This window comes from Varanus komodoensis, unplaced genomic scaffold (genome assembly GCF_004798865.1).
Source record: "Varanus komodoensis strain SLA01 unplaced genomic scaffold, ASM479886v1 scaffold25, whole genome shotgun sequence".
Classification (NCBI taxonomy): domain Eukaryota; kingdom Metazoa; phylum Chordata; class Lepidosauria; order Squamata; family Varanidae; genus Varanus; species Varanus komodoensis.
The window spans coordinates 6994460-7016107 of NW_025335661.1; the positions used below are offsets into that span (position 1 = coordinate 6994460).

Sequence of the window (21648 nt, forward strand, 5' to 3'; positions counted from 1 at the left end):
TGAAATATTTAGTTAGCGTTCCGTCCGTTTTATTCAGCACATAGGGGCATATTTTGTTTTTAATCCTGTTGCTTTGTATTTTATAATCTTGTACTTTATGTTCACTGTTTGATATATTCATTGTTAAGGTTCCTTAAAATATAAGCTTGCCAAAAGGTGTGACAATTAGAAATGTAATTAAAAAACTAAAATAGAATTTTTTTATTCAGATAGCTAAGTTGTAGTTTAAAAAAACTTCATTCAAATTGATATATTAACAGATATTCATCAAAATACTGTGAGAAATCAGTGTTCTGCTCCCAACAGAAAAAGGAACCAGTAATTCACTTCTTACCCCTGTTGCCTGCAGATGTTGTCTAAATTCATCCATTGTTGTGTTTGAGATGCTCATGTCCCTGAACATTCCTTCCAGTTTCGATGTAAACTGACAGCCACATTCAGTCTGCAAAAGAGCAAGCATTATATAGGACTTTAAAATGATGTACTCATCTTCAGGCCAGATACTGACAATCAGAACATAACAGAACGGAGTGGCTATTTTCGTATTTGCCCCACAAATCAATTAAGTTATTGAAAATAATAATTCATTCTTTTCAATTCCAAACATCAAGACAACAGCAACAAACATTCTGAGTGACAAGGCAATACAACTAATGTAGGTCCTGACTTTCTAAGATCTCTTTAATTACACAAGGAAAATATTACATTTTGTACTTTAAGTGAGAAGCATCTACAATCCCAGCTTTTTAAAACACCACATGAAAGTAGAGAATGGCCTGGTTCACATGAAACAGCAATCCAGAGTATGGTTTGAGAATGGATTGTTGGATCTTGGGTTGTCATTATATATGAACCCAGAACTATAGGTTCACCAGGAATGACTCAGGAAAATAAGCCACGGTTTGCTCGGGTTATGAAGTTTGAGTTGTTGTTACATGTGAACCAAGAACTGTAGCTTGTTTTTCCAGGCTACAGAGGTGACAGGCAACATAGCTGTCAAGCCTTCCTGTCTACAGGTACTCAATGTGCCAGAAGTTCACTGCTATGCATGAGCACCGAAATACAGGGGGGAGCCAGTGAAGGAGGAATCAAACAACCCAAAAACCGTAAAAATAACCTGCACTTTACACAATTGTCTGGCAAATAAACATGAGAAATCTCTGGGTAAGGCAAGAGCCCATAATCTGGGTTGTCATTACATGCGAACCAGGTAACTTCTTAATTCTCTTCTAAGGCAAAGAATATCCTCTGAAATAACTTAAGCACATAAAATGTACAACTTCAGGTCCAGCTACAGTGCCCTGCAGAAATATTCACACACACCCTTTTGACTGTTACACATTTTTTGGTGTTACAACTTGGAATTCAAATGAATTCAACTGCCACTGTTACTACGCAATGTACACAAGGTATAAAACACTGTGAAGTTACAAATATTTTTAGGGGTAAGCACTCCATCCCCATCCCCACAATGATGTATGTCGGTAGTAACATGACGTCTCAGGAATGCTTCTTCTTGGTAGAGGCTGGGAAACTGGTTAGCATAGAGGGCAAGATGAACAGAGACAAATAAGAGGGCAATTTTAGAGGAAGCACAGTTTCAGTCTGCAAGGTATCTAGGACAGGCGTTCACTTTCTAGCAGGACAAGGACTCTAAATATACAGCCGAAGTACACTGAAGTGATCTAGAAAACAAGAACCTGAATGTCTTAGAATGACCCAGTCAAAGCTCAAACCTGTGGGAAAACATGAAAGTTGCTGTTTGCTGATGGTTTTCCACTCAACCTGTCAGAGCTGGAGTAGTTTTGCCAGGAAGAATTCGCAAACACTGCAATACGACTCACAGCTGTAACTGCTGCCAAATATGTTTATACCAAGCACTAAGTCAGGAGGTGTGTGTGAATATATATAAATATTGGTTCATGCAACCAACTAGTGCTGGTTTGGGTTTTTTTATGCTTCATGACAATTTTTTAAATATACTATATATATTACAGATCCACAATACTGAATATCTTGAATACATCAGTAACAAAAGTTTTATCAATGTTAATTCCAGGTTGTAACACAACCTGTGGAAAAGTCAAGGGGCAATAAATATGTCTGTGAAGCACTGTATACTATCAAAATGAGCACATAATATGAAGGGATAAGTGAGGAGGAAGAGCTTACAGATGGGAGGGGGAGCTTTATCCTCCAAAACATTTGCTTTGGGGAACTTTTTGAACTATTGAGCCACATATATCTATTTCTTACAAACCACTATATTTTTCCCAATAACAAATAGAAATACAGCATTACTTATGTTGAAAGGAAAAATACAGCTTAGAAGAGGGAAGGTACTTCCCCACCCACCAGCAATTCCTGGAAAACTATAATCAGTTTGGAATGATGTTGCTTGCTTCAATAATGCTCTTCTCCTAAGCTTTCCAGCATTATTTCAGGGTTGCAAAGCTGCCTGGAAACTAACAACAAATCCAAACAAATGCAGTATCAGCTTTCAAAAAGGACATGTATTAACTATCAAACAGATTCTTGGTAGATAATAAGCAAAACAGTAGTGTCCTAATGTTAACATTTAGAAATTCAGCCAGTCAACAATTTTCAGATTTTAGACATCACTAAAATACACTGGCAAATAGCAGATTAAACTGTACTTATACCACTGTAGTATCATTTTGCTTACAAAATGTTGGACTCACCAGTATTGGTCTCAACAGACCAGATAATCTAAAACCAGAAAAGAGAGAGAGTCACTAATAATCTGATGATTTGTGTGACTGAGCTTACCTTTAACTTAGATATCATATTTTTCTCAGAGTCATCTGAAACACTTTTGTTTGTCAGAAGCCTCCTTGCCAAGTGCTGTTTATAGTATCGTTCAAATACATCTTTCTCTTGCATAAACCTAAATAAAACCATTGCTTTGTCCAATATAGTCTCTACTTCTTGCTCAGTTAGCTGCAAAGACAAAAAAAAAAAAAGGTTTTTCCCTTCTGGAAATAATATCAGTGTCTAACGTTGTCAAATCAACCTCCAAATATTTACTCAGACTCATGTGGTTTACTCCCAGGTAGTGCATATACAGCCAGTGTGGTGTAGTGGTTAAGACTGTGGGACTAGAACTCAGGTGACCTGGGTTCTAGTCCCCACTTGGCTGTGGAGCCAAGTGGGTGACTTTGGACCAGAGACAGACTCTCATCCCAACCTGCCTCACAGAATTGTTGCTGTGGGGATAAGACTGAGAGCAGCAGGAAGAGAATGATATAAACCAATTTGTGTTCATAAGAAATGGTGGGATAAAAATCAAATAAACAAACACACATACAAAAAATCCTTTACCCATTTCTGGTAGTTTGACCCAACTAGACAAGCTCAGAGGTCTAATGGGGTAAATGGCTCTTATTTTTCCTGCTCTGCTGGCAATAATTCAACATAGATTCCTGGAAACCTCTTTGACTGGGGGCTTCCATGTAGCTCACAGCAATCCAAAAGATTGCAACCTAGATGTTTAACTGTAGTTAAATGCTTCATATGCCTCGTTACTTTAAGGGTTTTTTCATGATGCTACTGTAGCCTATGCAAACTTTGGGTAGTTGAAAAAGCTGGTTTTCTTCCTTATAAAATGTTAATGACTCTAAGGAACAGAAAGGCTGATACAATGAAAGTATTTAACTACCTGTAGAGCTCAGCTCTGTGATCAGCTCTGAGCATTAACAGAGAACCACCTTCATACAAAGGACAAAAAGTTGTAACAAATGGGCAAAAAGCTTATGCAACTTAAATCACTACACCAGTAACTTTAGGAATATAATGTAACAGATTAGATATTTGAAAGACCTTTTTAATAAATATTTTATGACATTTGACCCCAGCTGTTTATGTTTCTAATGTAACCATTAGAATTTATGGACCAAAGAATGAACGTTTCAGCTTTAATTTTGGGGTATTTGTTTTGGTCTGAACTTCTAAGACCAGAATTCTAAACTAATTCTGAACTACAAAGTTCTTCAAGTTGCTATAATGTATTGAGAAGAAATAGTGAAGATCATCAGAATATCGGCTTTCAACATTGCCATCAGTAACACTTAGAATATTTTAGATTGTCACTAATCTTTAGGCAGTTTTGACTTAGACTGGCAATGACAACACTACAAAATAACTGATGTTGCTCTCAATGTGTTGTTTTAAAATGAAACTATGCTTTCAAATAAATTAACTTAATTTTGTCATATATCATACACTAAGAATAAACGATAGATGAACAAGAAGAATAAAGCTTAGTAATGTTGCTAACTTACTGTCCATTCTAGGTCAATTTATTTATTAGCCAAACATCTGCACAATTAAGGCCACAAACCTATGGCATCCCAACATCACTTGGATTATTCAACATTCCAGCTGTGAGAGGGATCAGGCTCCCTCATATCTCACCCTGTATTCAAAGAAGATACCAAAAATATACATGGTACAAACAGATCTTCATGACAAACCTCTGGCTGATGGACTGCATGAAGGCCCCAGGTTAATTTCATGGGGAATAATAAAGAGAAAGAAACAGAGAGAGCTGGAATGGCATAGAGGAAGGAAGAAATGGAGTAGCACAGAGGAAGAGTCAGTAAACTGCAATCCTGCACATTCTGCTTCCTTTTGACTCTAGCTCTATCCAGCACTGACTTGCCTTCACCACAGATTTCTCTTGTGGGTCTTACAACTGATTTTTGACTTGGGCCTATTCTGTTAAGCTCCCTTCATCCACATCAACACAACCTAATTCTGACCAAAGCATCCATAATTAGAGACTTCCATTCACCATTTAAACTGATCCAATAAATAAGATTCCTATATTTGCTGAAGAAAGTTAATCTATCTGAAAGACCGGTAGTTCCATAAAAGGCAACAAGTGCTTGCTATGTGACTTTTTTGTATTTTTTTTAGTTAAACCAATATGGTTAATGAGGGTGTAAATAATTTTGTAACAAAATATAGAAAGTGTATACATCTGCTATGATGTTTATTATATTTTACAAGTTAGTGCACAGAAATATAGGTTAAATTAATATTTTGCTACATATTAGCATAGTTGTAATTGAAAGTATACTTACTCCCTTTACTCCTTTTTTCAACTTGTCATCAATAAATAATGAGAGATACTCTGGAGACCTAGAGTTGAGATTGAGGAAGTACTCAAAGTCGCCCGCAATAGTTTGTTTGAAAAGTCTGTCGTTATTAAAAGATTCTTGTAGGAAGCGGTCAAACCTACTCTTCAAATCCAGTAAACCCTTAGAAAAACAAAACGTATTTTCAGATTTCTAATATAAAATGTACAAAAAATCACATCCACTGTTATTTTTTGAGTTTATACAACTGCTGACCTTTTGCTATATGTGCCAAAATCCCTAACTACATGTTAATTAAGAATACTTTATTGGACAATAGTCTAAACAAACAAACAAGCCATTTTAATGAAATGGAATTTCTGTAGTTACTAGTGATCTCATGTTCCACAGGGGAAGATGGCAGCTAGTAGGGAAGAAATATCTTTAGAATTCAGAATAGTCTTTTAATGTTACTTTTAGAGGAGGAGAAGCTTCTGATGCTTCCAACCAAAATATAAAAATAAAAATAAAAAGAACAAAACTTGAAACTCCAAGTAACTAACTTAATAAAACTTAACTTATGAAGGATTCCAAATTGACTTGAACAGAAGCTTCTGATTTAATTTAATCAGAATGGGGAAAAGGACCATTTTACAGTAAAAGAAAAGTATTTGTTTTGATTTCTTTTTCTCCTGAAGTCAGGGAAGCTCACTAAAAATCATTTGTGGTATATGAGACAATGAAGAAAAAGGGGTCAAAAATAACTTGCTTCTTTAAGGAGGTAATTTTTTCCCTGAAGAAAAAGGAGGAAGGGGATGGCATAAAAAGGCTATATAAGCATGTATTTGCAAAGAGTTGGCCTAGCTGTCCTCCTTCATTTAAAAGGAAACAGACATTCACTTATTATAGATAATTTTTGTTTTTCTCTAGTATGGGGATTTGAAAAAGCCATGTATCCCTGAGCAGGAAACCAAGGACAGTGACTCTTCCTAGGGGTGTGAAGCACTCTGCAGGACATGCCTTCCAAAGACACCCTTGGTTAAGGCAAAACTGTTTATCTTACTGTATTCAATGAAGTTATACACAGATTACCAAGAGGCTGCCCTTTATATCTCTCCTCCAAAGGAACACTTTCTCAGAAAGCCTCTTCAGTGGTGGCCATCCTTAATATGCAAGAATACTAGCTGAAGGTTTCTTAGGATGCAATAACATGTCTCTGCCAACAAGACACACATCAGCTGTGGAAACTCTGACCAGGAACTGACTTGCTGAAAGAGACAGATAGTATACTATGTTGCCAGTGAAGTTTTGTCCTGTTGCTGAAAAATGTCACTGCTTTACAAATGACCAAGTATTGTCAGTCTCTTTTAAGAGCTGAGGTAAAATATGAGCAAAGGATGGAAGGATCAGCTCCCGATCTCTGTGGAAATTTGAACCGTCCCTTAGAATGAAAAGTGGGATATGGCTGTAGAGCAACCTTGGATGTTGGCAGTTGGCTAATGACATAAAGAGATCCAAGATAGGTTTTCTGAATCTGGAAATTAGTTTTGCTGAATACTGAATTATTTAGAGTCCATTGTAATGGGTTTAAACTTTGATTGAGTGGCCAGTCCAGCTGGACACTGAGAAACCCCTCAGGAAGTTGGACTTGGGATTTATTCTCTCCCAAGAGAATAGGGAGGTTGCCTCCTTCAATTAGTATTGATAAATGTAAGTTTCCTTCACAGTACAAAAGCAAAATGGAGTGAGACTAGACTGAGTTTAAAAGAATACACTCCTTCCATGCTCGTTTGTGGATCACTGTCTTTGGGCCTATGATCCCAAGGCATTGGACACTCTAGCTGTCAGAGTGGCATCCACTATCAGAATCACGTTAACTGGGTTCATGAAAGATAATTTTCTAGTGTATACATGTTGAGGAAGGCCAACATCTGAATTACTTCCATACCTTGAACAGAAACAGAATCATCAAATTCAGGCTGCCAGTGATCTGAAGCTAATAACATGAATGAAAAAATGCTCAAAGAATAAGAGCAAGGCAGGTGATTAGCATGCTCAGCAATTTGAAGACAATAGATGGATTTGTCCCAGACACCTCTCAGAATCCTCACCAAGGTTTGCCAATGGGAAAACGGAGACTGCATCACTTTATAAAGTATCACTTCAGATGAAGTACAACCTCTGATGGATCTAAAGTGATCTTAGGGGGGATGGAAAAATCCTGTTGTAGTGTAGAAATCATCTGGTCAATGACCTGAGAACACTGGTTATGAGACTGAAAGCAGACTAGAGAATTGTGCGGGCATGGCCTTTGGCCTGAGTGATCACACTGCCATTGCCAGGCTATCTGATGTTAACAAGAAGCCAAAGGAAACAGTGCAAAGCTGGAGTTGGTTTACCCATTAATTTACTAACTTGTCATGTCTTGACCTGATAGGGTTGTGTGAGTAGCTTCTGTAAGACAAAAGATGCCAGGCATCTCCTTGTTTAAGGTAGACACCCCCACCCCCTATTTAAGGTGTTTAAGTAGTCCGCATGACCCACTCTTCAGGATACTGAAGATGATAGAAAATAACCTGGATCATTGGTCTTGGAAGGTTACAAGTTCAAAGGTCTCTTTTTGCAAAAGATGGCAAATTGTTTGAAAAAGTGTGCTATGTTTGCAAGTACTGGGAGAGATTTGGACAGGGAGGAACCTGTCCCTTTAGGCTTTGGGGCATTCCATAGTATAATCCCTTTTTATTATCACCAGGATCTAACTATTAGACACGGAACCTGTCTAAACAACTGCAAATTCCAAATCCCGAAGGCTGTGCATTGATTAGAAACTGGAAATAAACATGTTTTATCAGGTTTCTTCTTGACATGTTGGATAGTCGGCTTAATCTTCTGCTTGCACTGCCATTTTGACTTAAATGTTTATGGTTATCTGGCAGACTTACTCAAGCAAAAACTTTTTCATATCCTTCATTTCCACCAGAGGATCCTTAAAAAAAGACATCCTTGGTGATTATGACTCTGGACAGTTTTGCCTTTGACCTGGTTTCAATCTCACAACTGTGCAGTTAGAAGTGTCTTCTGGCTATAACACTTTGGGATAGCAATCTAGTCTCAAGCAGCGTATTTTAATAAGGCATCCATCAGAAAATCTGCATACAGGAAGACCTTCTGCAGCACATATGTGGTGTCTTTGTACATGAAAGCATTTTCTAACAACGCACTCAGCCAGTTCAAAGTGGCACATGCCATCACCAAGACCCTACTGGAGACCCTTAGAGCCATGAAAGTTGCCTTGAAACATTCTGCACAGGACAGCTTCCAGACTTCTGTCATGCTGATCTATCAGAAACACATCTGGTAAGAGCATTCTGGATGTGAAGGATAGAGTGGGGGAATCCACCTGGGCATGTCATCATGTTTTCTTGGAGTCTGTCACAAAAAGGTAAAAAGGCTTGGATCATTCTCCATAGAGAATGCTGAAGCTTTCTGGGAAAAGTACTAAAGGAGGAAATGGAGGAAGGAAATGCCAAGGTATTCAACTAAATATTCAATGTTTTAGCAGAAGTGGCCAGGGCAACTGATTGGTCCTTGTCTGAAAGAGAGATGGGATTTCTACCTGCCATATGAAAAGCATCATGAAAGAGGAAGGTCTATTCTGGGCTTGTTTTTCTTCTTCTTCTCTTTTAACTCTCTGAAAGTTCACCATTCTTCAAGTTCAAGAATTTGAAGAGAAGCCTTATAGCTAGAAGGTTTGGGAGAAGTATCAAAGGGCAGAAGATCTCTTTATAGAACTAGTCTACACACCTGGGATAAACTGAAGTAAAGGAATCTTGGGGGGGGGGGTGCAGATTTGACTTTAAAGGATTCAGGTAAATGAAGTTCTGTGGGAGAAGAGGCCTGATTCTCTCTCTTTCTGTTCTATCATAAGCCAGTGATGAAGGATGGGCAAATACTGACAATGGTTTCTGAAGTGAGATCTTCTATTCAACCAAGAAAGATGACTTATTAGGCCTGCAGCATTCCCAATGCTTTGGAAAGAAGGCTCTACAGAGGCTCTTGTAGCAGTGCTTATTCCCTACTCTGTAGTATGTGCAACACTAATCAAAAGTCTCCTAACAGATGCGGGATTAGGTGGCACCTAAGCTACCCAACAAGTTTGGATGGAAATCAGGACTGCATTTGAACATCTCAGAAAGGTTTTCCCTCTCCTTGCTGCAATATCTGCTAAAGAATTGTGCCTCTGAGAAAGCTGGGGAGACATGTTCTTCACAATGAAATCTTTACATATGCTGTACAAAAGGGTTGTAGAGGAAGGACAATGGGTGCTGAAGTAATAGCACTATATCAGCACATGTATTTATGAAATGATTCCTCTGTAGTGGGAGCATGGGCCACACTGAGACTGCCCACAGAAGTTGGTCAGGCTAGGAACAATGGCACCATAGAGGAACATTCCCTCTCCCTTTCAAGTCAGCCAGCCTGTATGCCAGAGTAGAACAATCAAATGGACAGCAGGGGTTAGTGGAATCTCTCTCTATTCTACCTGTCCTACTAGAAGTAGGAGGATCTCCACTTCATGAGTGTGTGTGTGGGGGGGGGCGCGTTAGAGGAGGGCAAATTGGAGCAATAACAGAATCTGCCTGTCTGTGAAAAAGCAGGAAGCCACCTGGGCTTTGAGAGAAGAGGACACCATTGTCCAGAAATAAGATTATGAACTTTCCTTCATGGCTGCAGAAGTGAAGCTATTCCCCCATTCTAGCTGTCTTCCACTGGAGAAGAGAAATTCAGGTTTAAGTTTATAACATGGTACATGGCATAGTTGAAAAGATTCCCAATACTTTCATTTTCTTCATAACTGGTATGGAAATTTTTTCTCCTGAACATTTCAGTTGCTCTCAATAAAGGGATTTCTTGGATTTGACATGGAAAAAATGAGTAGATTTAAAGTTTTAGCTACCTGAATATAGTCAACTGGGTTCTTTCCTTCTCCTTCTTCAGATACAAGTGCTTTACCTTGCTCTCGCAAGTAGGAGCTCATACACTCACACATAGTCTTTAGACCATTCGGCACACGGCTGAACAACTTGTACATGCAAGCAAGATCTAGAATGGAGAAAAATATTTATAAATCTCATTGTATAATATACTGCCAATATGTTATTTCTGTTATAAGACAAAAGATGAGCAGAATATTTTCCCTTTTTTTTGTAAAATCTTACTTCAATGGAGTTTTAGTGTGAAGCTTTCCATCCTTTTATTCTGACTGAGCAAACATGAAAGATCTGCAAAGAGCATTACCCCTTGTCAGATTTTCCCTTACTTTTTTTGATGAGGGAAGTAGCATTTTTAAATATTAGAATAATATAGTTTCTTAGTGTAAAATATCTGCTGTGCCAGCCTAAGATTACTAAGAGATTATTTTTTTAGCTGGAATTTGGCTGATACCACAAATGACTTTGAGTTCTACATCTTCTATTCCTATCTGTTTGGCAGATTCATGATTTTTATTGCTCTGCTGCAGGGAATGAACCAAACTGACAGTCAGTTTAACCAAACTGTCATGCAGAGTAAGCCCTATATAATAATACTTGGTTTTGACCTCAAAAATCTAACTGTTTTTAAACATATAACAGTCTGTAAAGATGGGCTGCAACCCCATGAAGCATCTCTGTACAGTATTTCATTATCATCATTATATGAAGCAAATGATTCAAGAATGATTCTGAGGAACCATGTCATCAATTAAATGAATGGGAAGTTTGTTATTCCATTGCAGCGGCAAAAAGATAGAACAAGATTTTTTGTACATATATGAGAAATTCCTTCCAGTTAATTTTTAATCCAAATTTATACCCAGTTTACACCTTCTGAATCAAACATGTACTTCTCACCATCTGTAGTTGGAAGTCTGTCCATTTCTGGGCTTGCAATGTTATTCACAGACTAAAAGAATGTGTTAAAATGTCTTCAACTTAAAAATTGGCAAAATATGCTTTAATCAATGGAAGAAAAATGCATTCAGTGCAAATATTTACAAAATTGGAGAATATTTTCAGCCAAAACTCAAGAAAATTCTTTTTTATGCAAACATACACACAAATGTTTGAGTGAAAAGGAAAAACAAAGTTTTTAGTCTGAAATGGGCTTGAGTTAGAAAGAAATGGAATGCAGAACTTTGGCAAATTTTGCTAAATCACATTTTCTTACTACACAGAACACACAAATTCTAATCTGCTGGTGGAACCCTATAATGTAATAAATTTACATTAGAAAACATCAATCAGGAAAAGAGTGTATTTTTTTAAAATTAAATCAACATCGGTTACAAAAGCTTTGCATGTAGCACAGGTGGTATCTGCAGCTCCATTTGTATCTCTGTATCTGTAATCACCATCAATTAATCTTTCAAGGCATCATTTAGACAAAATGAAGATCTAAAGGAACAGAAAGCACAAGTGCTTCATGCTTGCAATCTCTGAATACAACCAAAGCTGAATAGTGAAGTCCTCTTCGCTGTTTATATGCAACATCAACAGCACTGCAGTTGCCAACATCCAGCTTACCTTCTGTTTTTCCATTTTTCAGCATATGAACCAGACCAGAGTTCTCCATTTCCACTATAGTCTTCATATGCTTGGAAATAAGTTCCCGCTCAACAACTTTCACAATTGGCTCTTCAGTTGATTTATCAAGGCAGTGCATCACACGTTCTATTTCTTCATTAATTCTAGCTTCTACTTTCTTTATATAAACTGAAGCACTATTTTCTGCTAAGAATTTCTGGCTTTCCATCTGTAATGGAGTAAGACAGAGGCATACCATGTAACACTAAAGAAACATTCACTGAAAGAACAAAATATAGTATGAAATTTCCCCTTCACTAATAATATTTAATCCAAACCATCACCATAGCCTTACTCTAACTTTTACTACAACCCTACATTAATATCCATACATTACAGTAGCTGAGGAAAATATGGTCTCTTCATGCTTCCAGTACAGGCAACATCTTAACCCAATCTTAACCCAATCTTAATCTTCCCAATTAGTAGTTCAGGCTATTACTTAATATGCTACAGCATATCTCACTAATATTTCTTTTCCCTGAGTGAAACTTACTAATTTAGAACCCAATATATAAAATTGTAAATAAATAAGTTTGTTTATTGTCTGGGATTGAAGCCCACCGCCATTATGCACTCTGCACTGATATTTCCAGGGGTAACCTTTAGTTCTTTATGAAAATCTTTCTAGGGAACCACCTAAACTTGCATGTTGGTAAGAAGGAAAGAGAAGGCAACTGCAAGGAATGGGGAGTGAAAACATTAGGAACAAAACATTTCTGATTCATAAAGTGTCTTCATATTTTCAGATAAAAGCACAATGAATGCAATTCATATATAGATAACATTTTCTGATAAAGCAATTCATTTTAATTTTTGCCTAGGTTTTAGCATAATTAATCTTTAAACATAAAGTTCAGTATTTTGGCAAAAGAATGGATTGCAGAGTTTAAACAAAATATTGTTTCAAGTACTCTAAAAATTATTAAAATGATATAACGAACAGCAGTGCAGTTGCATCCTACACACACTTGACAACTACATTGTACCTGAAAGAATTCGGCTGACATCTCTAAAAATGGAGCTTCAAAGTCTTCTTCATAGACTGATCTTCCTTCAAGGCCTAGAATCATTAGCATCTGACAAGCATTTCTTATTGCTCCTCTGTCAAAATATTAATACAGATCTACAGATTAGATTTTAGCTGAAATGTATTTTGCAAAGCTATTCAGCAAGAGATACCTATAGTATTCAGCATCAATAGGTGTGCCTCCCAGTGAACTCAGCAACTGGAACAGCAGAGAGAAAATTCCTCACTATTATTCTCTGGGTGGGCCTTTTGCAGACTGTAGACAAGCAATTCATTAATTAGAATTAGCAGAACACAAAGATGCCATGATGCAAGCTACAAGAGCTGTATCTGATGGCTGCAATTTCTAGTTGCCACAATGTATGGAGCTGAGGGAGTGCAGTAGCTGAAGTGACTGAATTGAGAATCAAAAAATCCGCAGCCCAATTATTTCAGATGCCAGGAACCCACTAGATAGTTTTAGATGTAGCACTATTCATCAACATCAGTTTCATTGGCAATATAAGAATAATAAATCTGGCCTACATTACAAAATTTAAGGGAACTGCTGAGCACATATGCTATGAACAATTAGAGAATGCTATACAGTTTTCCAAGACCTACAAATTTGCATTTGGTGCTGACCTGAGGGGGACTTTTTTGGTAGCTGCTCCTAGGCAGTGGAATACCCTCCCAAAGAAGGCTAGGTTCATTCCCTCTCTGCTGTCCTTACACTGGAAGTAAAGATTGATTTATTCACCAAACTGTTTGGCTTATTAAATGTGTCCGTTGGGTTAGGTGCTGCTTTTAATACACCTCTGCCCCAGTAATGTTGATGCTTTTCTTGTACTGTTTTAATCAGTTTTAATTGTGGCTGTAAAACACCTTGAATGCCATTTTTTATACAAAGGCAGGATACAAATCAAATCAATCACTATTACTATGAATAGCATGACTATTTTAAAATCAAAGTGCTAGATCAAATTTTAAAAGCTATTATCTTTTTTTAAATCCTCCTTTAACATGAACTTATAATTTACTAAAAACATAGTAATGCCTCTATTTATGAATCTCTTAAAATGAATCCATTACCACGAACACAGCATCATATTTTATACCACTAATTACCAGAACTTTACACTATGTGTATGCATGATTTTTTTTTAAATTGCTTCCCAGCAGGGAAACAACACAGATATTTATTTTCTTCCCACAAAGTACCAGCTTTTCCTTCTGTAAACTTCAGGACAGTTAAACTTTAAGAAAGCAGTCTTGCTCAGTGTCCTCAAGAAAGTTTGTGTGCATGCACAACACACCACTAATTTCATAGTTCCTCCTCAACAGATAGTTTACCTTTACAAACCTCTAGCTATCAAGGCGTATAAGCTTGTATCTATGTATGTGTAATTATATAAAATACATCAAACATAAAATAAGTTGTATTCATGCATGCGGGGTTTGTTTAACAATGTAGAGTTGGGTAACTTTTGAGCTTGAAATTAGTAACAAATAATTATAGCACTCAAATGAAGCTACACCCTGCTATGGGTCAGTAAGGACAAATTGTTTACAGGCTTGACTACCCTACATTCTCCTATAAATGGACTTTGAAAGCTTGTTTGGTGATTTTAGCAGGGGAGCACAGCTATTGCATACCCTTGGAAGGGATGCACATGGAACAGTGAGGGATGAACAGTCTAGCCAGCTGGATCAGCCAAATCAAACCTAGCAATCAATTGGGTAACAAATGTCAAAGCCAGATCACCCTCACTTAAAGGGTTAAAGCCGTCTACTGTCATGAGAAAAGAAAACATGCATAGCTAGTACATATAATCTTATAATTCAAACTAACTAGAGGAAAACCTGCAAATACAGACCAAGCACAATAGCAGCAAAATGTATTCAGGACCAAACACCAGAACTATTTCACAAGAACAATTTCAAAGGTAGTTCTTTCCAGCTCTTTTTTTTTTTCTTTTTTTTTTGGTCCTACCTGTCTACAACTTCCCCTTTCCGTTCCCTTGCAATCATGTCCAATAATGTCTGTCGTAGATGATCCCTAATACACCCATAACGTACAACTTGATCTCGAAAGATGATTAATCCCAAATTGTAGACATTTTCCACATTATTTTGTTGTACATACACACGGTCCTAAAAATAAAGTCAAGATATTATGACAAGGTTTATATTCAATATAACTAGACAATACAAGTGTTTAATCAGAAAGACTGCTTAGAACTGCATTTGTTAAAGCCATTCATGCCTCACAAAAAGACCAACATCCAGATCACTTATACCAAAATTTAAGTTCAGTAACTGTGTTAGTGATAATAGTCTATATATGGTGTAACAACTGCCTTATAATTATCAAGGGGAAAAAAAAACAAAAAACAAAAAACTGAGCTCATGACACACCATCATTTAAGCTCCTTCAGCCACCATATCACACATACACATTAGTATCAATACAATCATAAACTTGTTATTTGAAAGACTAAAGGCACAAACCTATGCACATTTAGACAGAAAATGTCTTGCAACTCCCACCATATTCCATCCATACATGCTGGGTAGGACTACAAGTTGTAGAAATTTTTCTGTTTAAACATGCATAAGATTGCACCCAAAGACAAAGAGTACAGTTCAGATTGCTTATCATGGCCAATTGTCTCCTGAATTATAGCTTAGTGAAACAGCATAAGAAAATAGTATGATGCTAAGAAGAAATTACCATAGTCAATGTCTCTGTAGGTATGGGTACTATAAAAACATTTTGGTACCCCATACATGTTATTACAAGGTCACTGGGGAAGGTTGGTATAAAAATACAGTAAATATATGAATATTAAGTACTAACCTGCATGGAGCAAAAAGGAACTACTTAAGAAATATCCCCATTAAGTAAAGCTAATTAAATTCACATTTAATGATCAAAAAGATTGCTAAATTAAGATGGTTAAATCTTGTTAAATAAATTTAAATAATTAAATCAAAACAAGATTGATTGTTAAATCAAAAAGATTTAACATTTATGTACAGGGATCACAAAAAACTATACTTTGTATAACTTAGTACTTCTCAACTTCAAAGACATGAATAATTAAAGTTGGTGGTACATGTATGTCCATTAATCAGATTGCTTAAGTTACACAAATCCTAGTATTTACACAGAATGATACCAAGTTCCATCTCTGGAACTTCCTCCCAAGGGAAATTTGCCTGGCGCCATCTCTATTTTCTTTTCAGTGCCAGGCGAAGGCATACCTTTTTAGGAAATTTTTTAACACTTAGTCTGTACGCTGTGGCCCTTTTTAATTGTTTTTATAGATGTTTAATTTATTATGTTTTAATGGATTTTTAATGTGTTTTTACTCTTGGTATGTTTTACATTGTAAGCCGCCTAGGAAAGCCTCAGCAATTATAGGCAGCTTATAAACATGTGTAAGTAAGTAAGTAAATAAATAATTCAAATATTGGTATTATGCTACTTGCATAATCAGTGGAGTACTCAGGATAACATTTAAATGTTCTTTAATTCTCATTTATCAGATTACACAAACTCACACAGTCCTAAACATTTATGGGGATCAAACATGTAATCATTTTTTTTTCTGTTGAGGGCCACATTCCCTTAAAAATAATCTGTCAGAGGCTGCACACCACTGGTAGATAGAATAAGAACTGGAGTCAGGTGGATTCCCCATTTTGCCTTTCACTCTCTGCCCTTCTGTCTTTCCCTTTTCCTTCCTCTCCAGTGAGATGCAAGGGAAGGGACAGATGGATCTTGCCAGAGGTCAAAATGGACTACACGCAGAGGATCTGTCAATTAGATATAGGACTGCAGGTTGCCTCAGTGTGGTATATGAAAATACATAACATGGAGCAAGAGACAACACAGTATCACAGCCCAAATGATACAGGGTGTAGGGCAAAAGTTGAATCTATCAAAACAAAAGTCACAGTTGCCAAGAACCTTTCCAATATATTTAGTTAGGTAACATGCCTATTCCCATACAATCAGCTCTAGTTTGTACACAAGAAGCTGCTATTGTGGGTATACTTTCCCATGGAGCTTCTCATTATACTGGCGGCTGCCATTTTGAATATTTATTTATTTAATTTTTATATCGCCCAATAGCCGAGGCTATTTGGGCAGTTAGCAAAGGTTTAAAAGACACACACATTATTTAAAAAGAACACACACTAATCAATTCAAAAGAACAAAACCATAATTGCAATTTCTATTATTCAGCACAGAAGCATATCAGCAGTCCAAAATAAAATGGAAAACACACATACACAGAAACATATATTTGACCTATGGGCAAGACATATCACAGCTTCTAATCACATGCAAATTCATGAAGGTGGGCTGCTGTGGTGGTAAACAAGGCACCTACAACTCTAAACAACCTATGAATTCACAATGCCTTGTTAACCTAAGCTCAACAATCCACCCTTGCCAGGTACCCATGTAATGAAAAGCTTTGCCATGCTCCTGCCCTAGCTCAAATATTTAAACTGGCAACTGCCACCGTAACAAAAAGTCCTGCAGTGAAATTCACCCACAGTGGTTCATCATTACATGTAAAATTGGTCATGATAATTCATGATCTGATCATTCTTTATTAAACTTATTCCCTTTCTTACATATAAATGTGCCACCTGATGCACACAGAAATCTGTATCGATATTCTCTATGAGAATGAATATGAATTCTCTCTCTCTCTCTCTCTCTCTCTCTCCCCCCCCTTATGAGAAGTAGCACCCATTTTTCATATATATTATAACGCTTCTTTCAAATTCAGCTTCCCAATAGAACATTTCCTGGTAAAATTGTTCAGGAGGGAAAGCAGATGCCAGACAGACTGTATCTTTAACAAGCTATATCAGTATTGTGTGTGTTCATTCCATGGTTGTTATGTGCTCTCAAATCATCTCCAACTTATGGCAACCTCATCAGTGAAAGCTTTCTAAAATGTCCTATCCATGACACATTTGCTGAGCTCTTCTAAATTCAAGCTGCAGCTTTTTTTATGGAAACAACCCATCTCCTATTTGGTGTTCTTCTCCCTTTAACTTTTCCTAGCATGATTGTCTTCTCCAGCATGTTTTGCCTTCTCATTATGTGGTGCTCATTCTATTTTTATATAAATTACCACTTTTAACACTTTATATCTAGCTTTTCTAACAGTATAAAATATTTCTTTTCCTTAAGACTGAATACTTCAACTTATGAAGTAATAAGAACCTCAGATGTTACCTACCATATACATCAGAATGTCTCTAATCATCACCATAGCAGTCTGGTGATCATTCCATGCTTGGTTTAACGTTTGAAGGAAGTTATTATTTAATGAGTTTAACACATCTTCTCGCACCTGTAACAGAACAGAATGTTTCAGTAAATCACAATTCACTTCTTTAATACAGATAATTGAAAATTCAACTTCCTTTTAAGTTTCTGCCACACTTGTACTGCTGTGCTACTGTTACAGCAATACCTAAAATAACTATTACCACACTTGTTGAACTTCATCTACAGTTCAAATGCACAAAAGTTTCCACAATTCATTACATGTAAAAAGAAAAATAGAAAATTCAGTATTATTGGTAGATGAAACCTGACACACGAGACTATAAATTTAAAAACAAACTTTTTAAATTGTTCCTATTTTTCAGGCATGCTTAAAATAAAGGTATTTTTCCCAGAAATATTTGAAAATATATCCAAAAAGTGCTATGAGTCTAAACAGGCCACTTTTTAAACTTACAAGTGAGAGATTGCATTTACATGTTATGAAACTACAATTTATGGATAATTAAACCAGAAAGCGAATGTGCAGCACACTCCTGCTTCTTTTTTCCCTTTGCAAAGGTAGATAAAAATTAGAAAAGCAGGAGTTTTGCATGATATCTAAACATAGGGTTATGATGTATTGTTCCCAGACAAGCAGGGATTCATAACATAAACCCTGGTTTAAAACTAGTTTAAGACCCTGACTTGTCTGGGGTACAATAAACCAATTGTTTCAGAATAGAGATACCAGGATGTTAATGGGGACTGGCTGGTTTTCACATATAATGCCAGTCCTCTACTGGTTACACTGGCTACCAATTTAAGGTGCTGCTTTGGACCTATAAAGCCCTAAATGGCTTGGGTCTGGGATTCCTGAAGGAGCACCTTCTTCCCTATCTGCCCTTCTGCCCCTTGAGATCTGAGGCAGAGGCCCTGCTCCAGGAGCCCTCCTTGAAGGAGATTAGGAGGGAGAGTACCTAGAGGAGGCCCTTCTCTGCTGTGCCGCTCCAACTATGAAATACGCTTCCCAGAGAGGTTCACCTGGCGCTGACATTATATTCTTTTTAGCATCAGGCAAACCCCTTTTTATTTTCCTATTTTAATGTTTAATTGATTTTAACTGGGGTCTTGGTATATTAATGGTTGGATGGTGTGGGGTTTGTTTTATTCTACTTATTGTAAGCCATCCCAAGACATTTGCAGGGGACAGGATAGAAAAGCTTTTAATAAATAAATAAATAAACCAGAGGACAACCATAGCACAAGAGAAGCAAGCATTCCGTAAAGCCAGAGTTGCAAATGTTGCAACAGTGGTGCCCACACGTCTGCCCGACATGTGGCAGAACATTCCGTGCCCATATCGGCCTTATCAGCCACCTGCAAACACACTATGGACAGCTTACAACTCGTTAGATGTCAAGGTCCTCATTGAAAACAATGAATGATCATCATCAAACAAACCATAATCCTTGGTTTGGACCTTATAAAAAGCTCTTGTTTTCTTGGCTTGCTTACCCAATCACAAAAAGGTAAAAGAGGAATTGAATATGCTGAGTGTCCACAGGTTGCTCATCCATGTTCAGGTGTATTATGCTGCTTAAGTGCCAAGCAGTTACAGTATGTATGCATGTATTTTTCGATTTATATCTACAAAGGGCTCAAGGCAGCTTACATCTCCTCCTCCATCTTACCCCCACAACAACCCTGTGGGGTAGGTTGGGCTGAGAGTCTGTGACTGGCCCAAAGTCACCCAGTTGGCTCCATGGGCTGAGCGGGGACTAGAACCCAGAACGTCTGAGTCCCAGTCCCATGCTCTTAACCACTACACCACACTGGCTTTCAGGGAGAGACAGATAACCCTACAGTCACAGGGTTATCATTTTGGGTAGAAGGGCATGTGACAAATCCCACTCAAAGTAGTGACAACTTAGAACTTCATTATTTTACAATTATAACTAATGGTTTTGTGTAATTAATATAACTCTGTAACAGATATGTAGACAAATGCTGTGATTTTTTAACTATGTGCCAATATTGTATACTTCATTTGCGTAAGTAGACATGGGCTTTAACAGAAACACTCAGCCCAGGGACTTCATACAGCCTGCTATGGCTGTTTACGTGGTTCTCCATTCCCTGTAGCCACCCTCAAAATCCCGGTGATTCTGATGCAGAGACCATGTGACTTGCTCCCCAGCCAGAATGGGGCTGCTAACAGGGCATTATGAATGGCTGGTCTTATGCATCCCACCTCATTATGGAATAGGGCAACCCTAGAATTCTGGACTAGTGACTTGAAGTCACTGCCCAGAGACCCCTAAATTGGACAGCAGGCTGCCATAAATAAATTTTAAAAATTAATTAGATATACTGATGGGGTTTGGTATTCAGATTTGGAGCAGCAAGCACAAGTATTATGGAGTCACAGGTTTCCAGCACTATACTAGTTATAACAATTAAGTGTCAGCTTCTCTCCATCTACATTACAATTGTATGTGCAATATGGTTGTGACAAGTTTCTTTCCAAGTCATGGAAACAAAGTTTTGAAATATTCAGTTTTTCAGCTAAAGTGGCCATGCAGGATTGACCATTTAGCAGAAGTCTAAAATTATCAGAGGGGCAGAGGGAAAGGAAAAGTTATCACTTACTTCATTGTGTCTATGCTGCAGTAACTGAAGGGATGAATTTTTGTTACCATTTCAAGTTCACATAACTTTGCAACTTACAGGGAAGGAGTTTTCATATGGATCACTTGATTTGTATTTCACGGGGCACTTGTCGGCACCTGTTCTTTTTCTAGACTATAGTTTAATTTGCTATAGTTTGAAAATTAAAGTGTGTTGCCTGAACCACTTTTAAGATTTCAAATGTGCAGATATTTGGACCTGGTTCAAATATAATCAAAACATGTAACTTATATAACACAGTAGGACACAGTTCTTGATGGGAGGCCACCTTATGTCAGATACAGGGGGAGGGAGGGTAACATAAGCCCAATCTCTATGGTGCTCATCTTTCAAATGATGATTTAGTATTATGAACTGATCATGCCAATAAAGGTTTCTCAATGCCCGATACACTTTGCTCTCTGACAAATTCAACTTAGAGAACAGTCACTGTCCTCATCAGCTTTCATTTTGGTTTTTTCCCTGTTTTAAGTTCAGATGTCATCATTCATACTTGAGGAATGAGAAGAATTTGCAGAGAATCATGTATCAAGATATTTACTCCACAAGATACTTTACTGAACAGAGTCAACTTCACTTTCAGTCCCAATATTCCTCCAAACTGATCTGATCTTACAGCAATTTGTATTCATCACAGCCATACCTAGATGGTAGGAGACAGCCCTAGTCAAATGGCTGCATGCTTGTGCTGCTGGGACATGCATGCTGTATTTTAAAGTTCAAGTCAAGTAAGCATGCTTAGTTATCAAGGGGTAACTGACCAAGCCATCAGGTCTCTTCTACTTTGACATATTGAGAGAGCTGATTCCTTGGATGACAGATTCTTTGGCTGATTCTTCAAGCTCTGATCTGTTTTTTCATGCCTGTACTGAATCAATCAATCAATCAATCAATCAATGTCTCTGTCCCTCTGGAACACCTAGATTT

The 21648-nt window shown here is 37.3% G+C and overlaps 1 protein-coding gene across 2 annotated transcripts in view; it reads right to left on the bottom strand.

Annotated features, from left to right (window-relative positions):
- CUL3 (cullin 3) overlaps positions 1-21648 on the bottom strand; it is a 56393-nt gene that overhangs the window by 13444 nt on the left and 21301 nt on the right. For both annotated transcript variants that reach the window (XM_044432723.1, XM_044432724.1), the window contains exons 3-10: positions 18002-18115; positions 14725-14885; positions 12712-12826; positions 11663-11891; positions 10057-10202; positions 5106-5282; positions 2791-2961; positions 335-442 (exon numbers count right to left, since the gene is read on the bottom strand). In XM_044432723.1, the coding sequence (XP_044288658.1) occupies positions 335-442; positions 2791-2961; positions 5106-5282; positions 10057-10202; positions 11663-11891; positions 12712-12826; positions 14725-14885; positions 18002-18115 (1221 nt within the window). The remainder of the gene's footprint in view (positions 1-334; positions 443-2790; positions 2962-5105; positions 5283-10056; positions 10203-11662; positions 11892-12711; positions 12827-14724; positions 14886-18001; positions 18116-21648) is intronic.